This window comes from Prunus dulcis, unplaced genomic scaffold (genome assembly GCF_902201215.1).
Source record: "Prunus dulcis unplaced genomic scaffold, ALMONDv2, whole genome shotgun sequence".
Lineage (NCBI taxonomy): Eukaryota > Viridiplantae > Streptophyta > Magnoliopsida > Rosales > Rosaceae > Prunus > Prunus dulcis.
Genome location: NW_023010271.1, coordinates 1 through 12,442, shown reverse-complemented (window position 1 = coordinate 12,442; position 12,442 = coordinate 1). Strand labels below are relative to the sequence as shown.

The following is a 12,442-nucleotide window of genomic DNA, read 5'->3' as shown; positions in this document are numbered from 1 at the left end:
TCCTTCCTCCATCTCGGATATCCAAATTTGAAAAGGCGGTGCAGGAGCAGTTGGCAATTTCACCCCAGAGTTCTTCTTATAAAGATGTCTCCGCTGCAATTCAGTTGGCTCTTTCTCACACAGCTATATGACCAATCCACCAAGTCCCAGTCTTGTTGAAAGTTCGGTATAAATCCTTTCAAGCAGCTACATACTGTTAAAATGTAAACTGTCTGCTAATTTCAGATTAGTTACTAAGTTTTATATCAGTTTATATTCAAATCTGTTTTTTAATCCTTGTGTTATTTGTGTGCCTTGTGCTTATATGCCGAGTGCATTGCTTGTCTGTTTTTTGATTTGACTGTTAGGACAGCTGTAGCAATACCATGTGTCCTTTTCACATTGGCCTACTATTTGCAATCCGTTAATTTGATTCTAAAGGCTGTAAGAGAGATCATGTAATTGTCATGAGAATATAAGCTCTCTTTTTGCAATGTTTATCTCTTGAGTAAGAATATCTGATTAAAACGCATTCTAGGCTCTTGCTCTCTCTCTCTCTCTCTCTCTCTCTCTCTCTCTCTCTCACTCTCTCTCTCAGTACATTTTCTTGCTCCCTTTGCAATCCAAATATTCAACATGGTATCAGGTGCGCAGGTTGGATCTGGATAGTGGGAGTTGAAGCTGTGTGAGCTGAGTCTGGAAATCCAACGAGAAATTCCTACTCTCAGCTCATTGATTCTGGTCTAAGATGGCTGGATCAGGAGGGAGTGATCTTAGAGCTCCAATATTCAATGGGGAGAACTATGAGTTTTGGAAGATTCGAATGAGAACAATTTTCAAATCTCATGGAATCTGGAATTTGGTTGAGAAAGGCCTTCAAGCTCCAGATTCAAAAGTTGATGAAGAAGGGTCATCAGATTCTGAGATGGTGTCCTTGTTGATGAAGGATGCTAAGGCTCTTGGTATTATCCAAGGTGCTGTTTCAGATGACATCTTCCCCAGAATCTCAAATGAAGAAACCTCAAAAGGTGCTTGGGATATCTTGCATCAGGAGTTTCATGGTGATAAGCAAGTCAGATCCATCATGTTGCAGGGTCTGCGTCGAGATTTTGAGTACACCAGGATGAGGGATGATGAGATCTTGTCTGGATACATCACTCGGCTACTTGAGCTTGTAAATCAGATGAAGGGATATGGGGAAGATCTGACCAAAGGGAGGATAGTTCAAAAACTGCTAATAAGCCTAACCAAGGAGTTTGATCCAGTCTGTTATGTGATTGAGCAAACTAGGGACATTGAAACTATTGAAGTGCAGGAGGTAATTGCAGCATTAAGAGGTTTTGCTCAGCGCCTTGACAGACATGCAGAAAGCACCACTGAGAAAGCTTTCAGCAGCATGAGCATAAACTCAAAAGGATCTCAATCAAGTTCTAGTTCTGGCTCTAATAAATCAAAGAAGAACTGGAAGTCCAAGGATAAGAAATGGGATTCTAAACCTCAAAACAATGTGCCAATCAAGGGGGAAAACCAAGTCAAGGAGACAAATCTGGAAAATGCAAACATTGTGAGAAGCTACACTATGGTGAGTGTTGGTTTAAAGGAAAACCAAAGTGTCATGGCTGCAATCGATTTGGTCATTTTGTCAAGGACTGTGACCAAGCAAACAAGGCAGGGAAACTTGCTAACATTGCAAATCAGGTAACTGAACCTGCCATTATGTTCTATGCATGTCATGCTGCAACAATTGGAAAGAATGTGAATATGTGGTATGTTGATAGTGCATGCAGCAATCACATGACTTCCCATGAGTCATTACTTGTAAATGTTGATAAAAGTGTGAAGAGTAAAGTCAAAATGGGGACTGGTGATCTAGTGCAGTCAATAGGCAAAGGGACTTTGGCTATAGAAATGAAGGGTGTGACTAGATATATCAAAGAAGTCATGATTGTACCAGGTTTAGATGAAAATTTGCTAAGTGTAGGTCAAATGATAGAACATGGGCATTGGCTTGTATTTGGTGATAATGCAGTTGATATCTATGGAGATAGGCAGCTGGAAGATTGCATTGCAAGAGTGCCAATGAAGGGAAACAGATGTTTTCCTTTAAATCTTGACTATGTCAATCCTCCTGTGGCAAACAGAGCAACAGTTGGAGAAACTTCCTGGCTGTGGCACAGAAGATTTGGGCACCTAAACTATATTAGTTTGAAGTTGTTACAAGAGAGAGATATGGTTCAGGGACTGCCTAATTTACAAGAACATGAGAAGGTCTGCTCAGGTTGTGCTGTAAGCAAGAATAACAGAAGCTCTTTTGATAAGGAAGGAGCTTGGAGAGCCTCTCAACCACTAGAACTGATTCACTCAGACATATGTGGTCCAATGCAGACCATCACTCTTGGAGGGAACAGATATTTCCTCACCTTCATTGATGACCACACCAGAATGTGTTGGGTGTTCTTCTTGCAGCATAAGTCTCAAGCATTCAACATATTCAAAAGGTTCAAAAGCATGGTTGAGCTACAAAGTGGTCATCAAATTAAGAAGCTAAGAAGTGATAGAGGTGGAGAATACACATCTCTGGATTTCTCAAAGTTCTGTGAAGAGATGGGATTAGAAAGGCAACTGACAGTAGGCTACTCTCCACAACAGAATGGAGTTGCAGAGAGAAAGAATCGTACTGTGATGGAAATGGCAAGAGCCATGATGCATGAGAAGAAAATCCCTTTGAAGTTTTGGGCAGAAGCTGTCAATACAGCTGTATATCTACAAAACAGAAGCCCTACAAGTGCAGTGGACAATTCCACTCCATTTGAGAAGTTTAGTGGAAGAAAACCAGGTGTCAAGCATTTGAGAATATTTGGTTCTCTATGCTATATTCACATCCCCACACAGAAAAGGCACAAGCTGGAAGACACAGGTGAGAAGGGAGTATTTGTAGGATATGGTGTATGTGAAAAGGGGTATAGAGTGCTCAACTTGAGAACTCAAAAGATTGAGCTGTCTAGGAGGGTTATTTTTGATGAAGAAGCAATGTGGAATTGGGAAACAAATGAGGCATTGCAAATTCCTATGTCTTGGGGTGATGGAGCAAGTTCAACAGTATCAGATTTGGATTCAGAACCAAATCTGTTACAGCAACAGATTGTGCAGTCTCCTATGGAAGCACAAGCAAGTAGTGATTTGCATGCTACTCAAGACTCTGCTCCATTTGAAACTTATGATAACACCCCAAAGAAATGGAAGAGTTTGAGTGAAGTGTATGCTCAATGCAAGATGAGCATCATTGAACCTGAAAATTTTGAAGAAGCAATCAAAGATGAAGCTTGGGGGAAGGCTATGACTGAGGAGATACTTATGATAGAGAAAAACTCCACTTGGGAATTGGTTGATAGGCCAAGTAGTAAACCAATTGTGGGAGTGAAGTGGATATTCAAAATTAAGCTTAATCTTGATGGCTCCATTCAAAAACATAAAGCAAGACTTGTTGCCAAGGGATACACACAAAAACCAGGGATTGATTTCAATGAAACCTTTGCTCCTGTGGCAAGGTTAGACACCATTAGAACTCTCATTGCTCTTGCTGCTCAGAAAGGCTGGAAACTATGGCAATTGGATGTCAAGTCAGCCTTCTTAAATGGTGTCCTTGAAGAAGAAGTTTATGTTGATCAACCGGATGGTTTTGTGGTTAAAGGTGATGAGGATAAGGTGTATAGGTTAAGAAAAGCTCTCTATGGGTTGAAGCAGGCTCCAAGGGCCTGGTATAGTGAAATCGACACCTACTTGAATCAGTGTGGTTTTCACAAAAGTCCAAGTGAAGCCACTCTCTATGTGAGAACAAAGGAAGGTGTGGGAACACTAATAGTGTCAATCTATGTAGATGACATAGTGTACACAGGAAGTAGTGATGAAATGATGAAAGAATTCAAAGCTGAAATGATGTGCAAGTATGAGATGTCTGACTTGGGTTTACTCCACCATTTTCTTGGTATGGGAGTAACACAAACTGAAGGGAGCATCTTCATTCATCAAAAGAAGTATGCTCTCACTCTCTTGGATAAGTTTGGACTCAAAGACTGCAAGTCAGTAAGCACTCCATTAGTGGCTACTGATAAATTGAAAAGAGAGGATGGAAGTGATGCTGCAGATGAAAGTTTGTTCAGAAAAATTGTAGGCAGCCTGCTGTACCTTACTGCAACCAGGCCAGATATCATGTTCTCTGCCTGCCTGCTTGCAAGATTCATGCACAACCCTTCTAAGATGCACTATGGGGCAGCTAAAAGGGTTCTAAGGTACATACAAGGCACAATTGACTATGGAATTGAGTATGTGACTGGAAAATCTGCACTCTTAGTTGGTTACTGTGACAGTGACTGGAGTGGATCTGAGGAAGATATGAAAAGCACTTCTGGATATGCATTTTCATTTGGAAGTGGTGCTTTTTCATGGGCATCAGTCAAACAACACAGTGTGGCTCTCTCTACTGCAGAGGCAGAGTATGTGAGTGCAGCAGAAGCTACATCACAAGCCATTTGGCTCAGGTTTGTTCTTGAAGATTTTGGGGAAGAACAAACCACTGCAACAACTGTGTTTTGTGACAACACTTCAGCCATAGCAATGGCTAAAAATCCAGTTTTTCATCAACGAAGCAAGCATATTAAAAGGAAGTTTCATTTTATTAGAGATGCAATACAAGAAGAAGTGATTGAACTGCTCTACTGCAAGGGAGAAGAGCAAATTGCTGATATCTTCACCAAAGCTCTTCTTAAAGACAGGTTTGACTATTTGAGGAGAATGCTTGGAGTGAAATCAGCTAGCACTTTAGAAGGGAGTGTTAAAATGTAAACTGTCTAGCTAATTTCAGATTAGTTAGTAAGTTCTATATCAGTTTATATTTAATCTGTTCTAATTTTTTTTGTATTAGCTGAGTGCCTTGTGCTTATATGCCAGGTGCAATGCTTGAGTCTGTTTTGAATTCCCAGCTGTTAGGACAGCTGTGTATTGCCATGTGTCATACTCACATTGGCTTACTATTACAAACCGTTAGATTTGAATCTACTGATGTAAGAGAGAACATGTAATAGTCATGAAGGAATATAAGCTCTGCTGCAATGTTCATGCAGAGTAAGATTTCTGTTAGAACAATCTAAAGCTCACTGCTCTCTCTCACTCTCTCTCTCAGTACATTTTCTTGCTCCCTTTGCAATCCAAATATTCAACATCCACTGCCAAACCCCGTCAGAACCTTGATTATTACTTGAATGAAAACAACAATAAGAAATAAGAATAATTATTCAATTACTTTGTGGAACATAGAGAAAAAAGTGAACCTCCTATGGAAGAAGACGAAGAAGGTGATTTGGGTATCTGAGACAGTGGGGTATCATGCCCACCAATGTTCGATTTGAGGCAGTGGCTGAAGCTGTGTGGTGGGTTCTTTGGCTTGGACTTGGTTGTTTTTTTTTCTTTTTTCTTCTTTTATTTTGCAAATTTGGGTGTTCCTTAGATCTATCCTGGATCCATACATTAACGGGGACAGTCAATTGGTTTGGTCGACTTGGGTGGTCTTGCTAGAACTTTCGTGGTTCTTGGAGTCGATAAGCTAGCTGTGCGGATTTGTTTTTCATTGTAGTTGCAGTTTTCTGTTGTATTATTTTGCTTGCGAGAGTTAATGGTAGTTTTGCATTTGTAGTTGAGTGCTCAGGTGATGAGTGGTGTTCTTGCATGTTATGTCTAGGCTCTCAGTATTTAATGTTTTCATTCTGGCCATGTGTGGCTACGCTGGGAGTTACATTGTTGATGTCAGTGTATCTCTTTGGACTAACCTTTAATGGTTACTGTGCCACCATCTTTGTATTAACCCTAAAAATTGGGTATCTGTATCCTAAAAATTGGGTATATTCCTTCAGGTTATGTATTAGGTGAATGATGATGGGTGATAGTGTTCAAGCTTTTATAGAAATATAAGTAAAATCATGTAATTGCAATCTATTAAAATCATAAGCAAAATCCTAAGTGAATTAAAATCATAAGTAAAATCATATAATTGCAATCTAGTAAAATCATATAATTACAAATCCGGCTGAAATTCATTATATTAAAATCATGTAATTACAATCTATTAAAATATCAATTGAATACACTCCCCTAGTATTTGGATTTATATATGTCGAATTTTATAAATGGCAATATGAAAATTGTAAAATGAAGCCTATTTTGGTGTAAATTAAACTCGAGAATTTGATGCCTCAATTTCCAAAAAAAATTTCGTGTGTCATTTAATAAATTTCATACTTAAATTGCCAAACAAGAAAATTGTCAAATACTCCTCTTAAATTCCGTGTTATATTTTCACCTCCAAAACGGGGGGCTCATTTTATTTTTCCTTCAGACCAGAACATTCTGATCACTTCTCTCTTGCTTTCGCTCTCCCTCTTCCTCTCTCACGATTTTAGGATTCTCTCTCACTGGACCATTCAAGAGCTCAGCTCCTTGTTCGCTAGAAGACTATTCCTCGAGCCCTATTACTTCAAAGTTGAATGCTCAGTGACAGTCCCAAGGTGCGATTCTCTAAAGCCCTGACACCCAATGTTGATTATGAGTTCTCTTATAGTTTAGAATCATGTTCCCTACTGCATTCATGTGGTTAGAGGCCTCATTGTCTTCAATTCTTGATTTATACGGCACATTATTTTCGTTTAAATTCAGAAAAATTGATATCGTTAACTATTTTTCTCGATTTATTTAAATATTCATTGTTTCAAGCTCGATCTCTGCACGTCTTGGATTAAGTGTTCAGTTCTGAATCGGATTTCAATATTGGAGCTCCTGTAGAAACTGATGTGAAAAAAGAGTAAACTGTAATATTTTGAACTGTAGCCTCTCTCTCTCTCTCTCTCTCTCTCTCTCTCTCTCTCTCTCTCTCTCGCCTTTTTATTTCTCTGTTCCCATTTACCTTTTAACATAAAACTTTTATTTTGAACTGAAGTGTAAAGTTTAGAAACTTCAATGGTTACGGCCTACCCTTTCAAGGAGTTATATGGTGATAGATTACATGATGCATAGCTCTTATTTAGTTATAACTGCTCTCCTGTAAATTCAAATATATTTCTGTAACCGCAAAAAAAAAGTATTCGATATTTTTCTTCTTGCTGTTTGGTTTCTCGGTTTTGGTTTTTCATTTATTGTGTTGGGAGCTGCTGTTTGGAAGATCTTTGGAGGTATGCTTTCCAAGTTACTAACTCTTTTACACATTTGTATTGAAATTGGACGTTGTATTCAGTTGGTTGATGCAGGGATATATAATGGAATGGTGGGTGAGTTTGTTGTTGGGAATATTTGGAGGTCGAGCTGTAGTTTTGGACAGGTTTTAGTGATAGCGTTGTCTTGGTCATTAATTAGAATTGTTATCAAGTTCAATTATATTATGGTGTAAATGGAGGTCGAGTTTAGTTGTGTTAGAAATTATATTAATAATATAGTATTAATCAGAGGATGTGCCTTTTCAGACCAAAAAATAAAATGAAATCAGAGGATGTGCCTTCTGTCTTCTTTCTCTTTTTTTTTTTTTTTCTTTGGTAGAGGTTGCTTCCTCACAAATATTTTGCCACTCATCCTTCATAAGTGATAACAACAATAGACATGGGAGTGTCCTACTTTACATAGTACTTCTTACAATGATATATACCTTGAAATTTGTTTTCTTCTTCTAATTCTAATATTGTAGATGTGATGAGAATTGATAAATCTCATACCTTCATAAAGAATTTACTATTTTATCAGCTTATTCATCAGATATTGATTTTCTATAAGCCCAAAATTTAATTCACAAAAGGAGAGGAAAGTGTTTATCTGCTGGCATTTATATTTCCTAAGAACGTATTTGTCTGTGCTCGTTACAGAAATCTAGGGAGAGAAATCACAATGTTGACATATATTTTCCCACCACCTCCTTCTCTTTTCGTCACAGCAATGACAGTGATTAGCTTCACATCATCCGCTAGTCTTGGGCTTTCGGAGCTGAGGGGAAAGCACTTACACTATTCGAAGTTCTTGAATTCTGGTTCTAAAACCTCTGCTGCAAAGAAAATTAAACTATCTAGTAGAACAGGCATGCTAATAGCTTATGATCCGGCATTTCTCGCTGGTGTCGCATCATTTGTGCTTTATCCTCAAGAGAATATCAGAATCTTATTGCTTTGTTCAGCCCTAACCATTCATTTTTTCAAAAGGATTTTTGAGGTACGACTCTACCCTCATCTTTTCTCTGATTTCTTGAGTATGTATTCTTCAGTGATCTTCAAATTGGAACTAGTTGCCATCTATTTACTATCTGGTTATACCAACTAGTGATTTTGCTTACTGAGCCTTTCCACAAGTTTAATCACTTGACTATTCAAATTCTAAAACCTCTTACTGAGCATATGTAAACTGCTAAGCTGGTGGGCTTTTCCTTTATATCCATTTTCATGTTAGAGATTTACTTTTATGTGTTTTAATTCAAATAAATAAGTAAGATAGAAAACAAGAACATTTCAATGGGGGAGGTTTAAGCAACTACATGCAAACAACAGTTACTCTATGATTCAAACTCAGAATTTAGTTAATTTTTCTGATGCTTCTCATTCGAAAATATGTTTTTCCATTTTTCATAGGTTCTGTTTGTTCACAACTATAGTGGAGAGATGAATCTTGATGTTGTGTTGGCCATCTCTCTCAGTTATTTTCTGTCTACCACAACTGTGACTTACGCTCAATACTTAGCGCAAGGGTTTCCGGAGCCATCAGTTGATTTGAAGTACCTTGGATGTCTGCTGTTTCTAATAGGGATCTCTGGCAATTTCTATCATCACTACCTTCTTTCTAAAATTCGGTCAAAGGGTGACAAGGATTATAAGATTCCCAAAGGCGGTTTGTTTGGACTCGTGATATGCCCCCACTATCTTTTTGAAATCGTAGGATTTGTGGGGATTTCTCTTATTTCTCAAACTCTCTATGCATTCTCGTTCACCATAGGGTCAGCTTTATACTTGATTGGAAGGAGCCGTGCTACGAGAAGATGGTATCTTTCCAAGTTTGATCATTTTCCCAAAAATGTCAAGGCTCTCATTCCATTTGTTTTATAGATGTTTTGAATTCAAAAGTAGACAACAGATTATGTATAATCAGTCTAGTGAGCATGTGCTGAGTAACCCAAGGCATTTCTACTTAGCTACTGTATCTTTAAACTTTTCTCTTGCTGAGTGATCCACAAGTATTTTGATTATTCTGCTTATTTCTGAATGTGGTTCATACAACAATGATCAAATATACATTTAATGTAGTTTGGTACTCGGTGGATATTTTAACAATATTTAGATTGATCTAATCTAGTTTATTGATCTAATCTAGTTTATTTATTTATCTACAATAAGTTTTCCCTTCGGGGAGCACATCAGGCATACATATGACCATGCAAAGAACTTGACGTTTGCTTTCAGAAAGGGAATCATGCCCACCTTTGGTGCCAATCTGACTCTAATATGCACCATCTTGTTTGGGTGTTCTTCGCATATAGGAATTTTTTTGAGGTCTTTGGCCGTTCGCGACCGAACACGAGCATGGTCGATTCAAGGATCATATATTCTGGATAGGGTGTCCCCAAATTTAGAGATGGTGCAAATCTCTTTATGGTTTTGTCAGTTGTACGACATAACATGACATAACATTCCCTTGAGAGTTTCTGGTTACCCTTGACCGTGATGATGCCATTTGGTGTTGGTATTTTCATCAATAGGCTTCGTTCCAAAATTGCCGCCTAACCCTCATATAGCTACTCACCCTAAGATGACATCGTATGTAGTCAGGCAATGCATGACTCTGAACTCAATCTAGATTGTTGTGCATGTTGGGTATTTACCTAGAGTAAGTGGGAGATCAACTTGGCCCATCGGGGTTGACTATTTCCATGCGAACCTGGCTAGTGTGGTTGCTGTTAGATATATGCCCTAGAAGTCAATATAAAATGGATAATTTTAAGAAAATAATATATAATAATCAAAGGGGCAAGAACGTTGCTTTAGATACATAACGTACACAAAGTAACATGTCCATGGATTAAGATATAAATAGAAAGTGGTCTAAAGGAGTTAGATATACAAGACCTTTCCATACATATAAATATCGTATCCTAAAATGTTCCTCGTGATAGGATCTCCAATTAGACAATGGTGACCTACAAAGACTGGTACACATTACGTCTGCTCAATTGGGAGGATGACTAGTTTCAAGTCATTTGTGTAGAGACACTGAGACAGATTTGTAGGTGCTCTATAGAATATGGAGTCCACTGAACGCGATCAACTCTAAAATTCTTGTATAGAAGTCTTACTCACAAGTGTCAAACAAAGAATTCTAAGTTGTGATAATGCAAATTAATCCTTACACCTGAGACATCACAGTTGTCTTGTGTATATGTTGTTTCTTTTTGAGAGCACTATACTGTCATATCAAAATGATGTGACTTAAAGGTGTTCCTCAGGATTCTCAGCGTGTACGCAGAGATAGGTGAATGTACAACAAAGAGTCTCTGCTCTTAGTAAGAAGAGAGAATATTCTAAAGATATGATTCGTGAATCTTTGACCAAAGTATTAGATGTAAATTGAAACAAGAACGTTTGCAATTTCATCAAATTGAATCATATAATGTAGAGATGTCATATTAGGGATTTTGACACAAGTTTACCATATCCCGAGAATATGACATAGTGTTGAATTAGAGAATGATCGATTGGGAAATTATGAAGAGAATGAATGATTTTGCGACTTGGTCAAAGTTAATGTGAAAGTCAAAGGTCAAAGGTCAAACGGTTGACCCGACACTTGACACGGTCAACTAAGGATGACAGGGACCAACACTCGTTAGACAAGTGAGTGATTGAATTAGTCAAGTCACTAGAATAATTAAATTGGTTAGATTAATTTGATTATTCAATTAAAGTTATGAAACTTTAATTAAAGGTCCCATATGACTTGGAAATTCAAAAGGGATTTGACCATATGGACTTAGGCACATATGTGACACATTATAGGATTAATGTGTTGGACCAAGATAGCAAAAGATGACACACAAAGAGGGGGGCAGGGCCAGAGGGGTGTTGCTACACTAGGGTTTGGGGCCATTTTTGATCGTATAAGTGTGTAGCTATGGAATCCTATCATGCTAGGGTTTTCAAGTTGGTGAAATTGGACGAGTGAAAACATCAAGGTCTCTCTCCCTAACCCCTTCAATCTGTCACATCAAGTGAGGGTGCTAACAACATTCTTGGTTCCAAGATTCGCTCCATGAGTATGAACATCTTATCTTTCCCTCAAATAGGATTTAGAGAGTCTTTGGTGCACACTTTTATAGACTTATAAAGATTGGGACCAAATGAGACTTGCATTAATCCCTAGTTTATTTAATGCTTCCGCTCTTACTTTGACTTCCTGTTAGATCTGGCTTGCTAGGTGATTTATACTCTCAAAGTTTGGTTGTAGAGTTTTTAGAAATCTCTACACAACACCATTCCCACAATATTCCCTTCAAGTGGTATCAAGAGCCAAGGCTTATGAAAAGGTGCACCTTTTTGAGTTTCAGAAAGAATTTGGGCTTAGTTTCATGGTTATAAATGTTATAACACGTCGTATCTTTCATGATTGATTCACATGTATACTTGATACTTGGATTTTAGATGTTGCATGAAAGAGATTTTTCAAAATGGACAAAAAGGGTTGGTGGCATCTTTGGGTTTTTGTTCTTATGTGTTTTCATGCTTATCTAATATACATTGTTGTGTTGGTCTTGAAATTCTAAACACAAATATGATTTTTCCAAGATTTTAGGATTTTATATGATTTTATAAAAAGGTTTTGAAAGAATAAGAATGTTCTTTATGTTCTTGAGATTTTCATGAAAAGTTCTTGTTGATCCCTAGAGAATATTGCCTTTTGATTCATGGAATTGTATGAGATATGATGGTTACATGTTAGTCAAAAACATTTTATGACAAGGGCCATAGGGTTGTACCTTGTGTCTCCCATTACCATTTCATCTTTTGAAATTGGCCATGAGAATAAAAATGTTTTATGGGTACAATTTGGAATGTCATGACAAATGGGACCACGCACACAAAACCTCCCCTCCCCCTTGAAATTTTGGCAGCCACAAAGATGAGACCCATTTTGGGTCTTCATGCAATTACACAAAAATGTTGGGTCCAAATTTAAAATATAGTATTTTCGATTTTGGCCCATAACTTTTGAAATTGCAATTTTTGCCCTAATACACTAAAAACAAAACTGTTTTGTCTTCTAGTGAAACATTAAAATTTTATGTTTGATTTAAATTTTCCACTGGAAATAAGCCCATAGGTTCTAAAGTCTCAATTGTTTAATGTATCATATCCTTTATTGTTTAATTTGATTAAATGATTGGAATAAGGATGAT

At 37.6% G+C, this 12,442-nt stretch overlaps 1 protein-coding gene across 1 annotated transcript; it reads left to right on the top strand.

The window, feature by feature from the left end:
• The first annotated feature begins 6,412 nt into the window (after positions 1–6,412).
• Positions 6,413–9,167, top strand: LOC117613333 (very-long-chain enoyl-CoA reductase-like). The gene is made up of 3 exons (XM_034341946.1): positions 6,413–6,536; positions 7,878–8,217; positions 8,631–9,167. Exons 2-3 carry the CDS (start codon positions 7,900–7,902, stop codon positions 9,099–9,101), a joined length of 789 nt encoding a protein of 262 aa, XP_034197837.1. The 5' UTR covers positions 6,413–6,536; positions 7,878–7,899; the 3' UTR covers positions 9,102–9,167.
• The last annotated feature ends 3,275 nt before the right edge of the window (positions 9,168–12,442 follow it).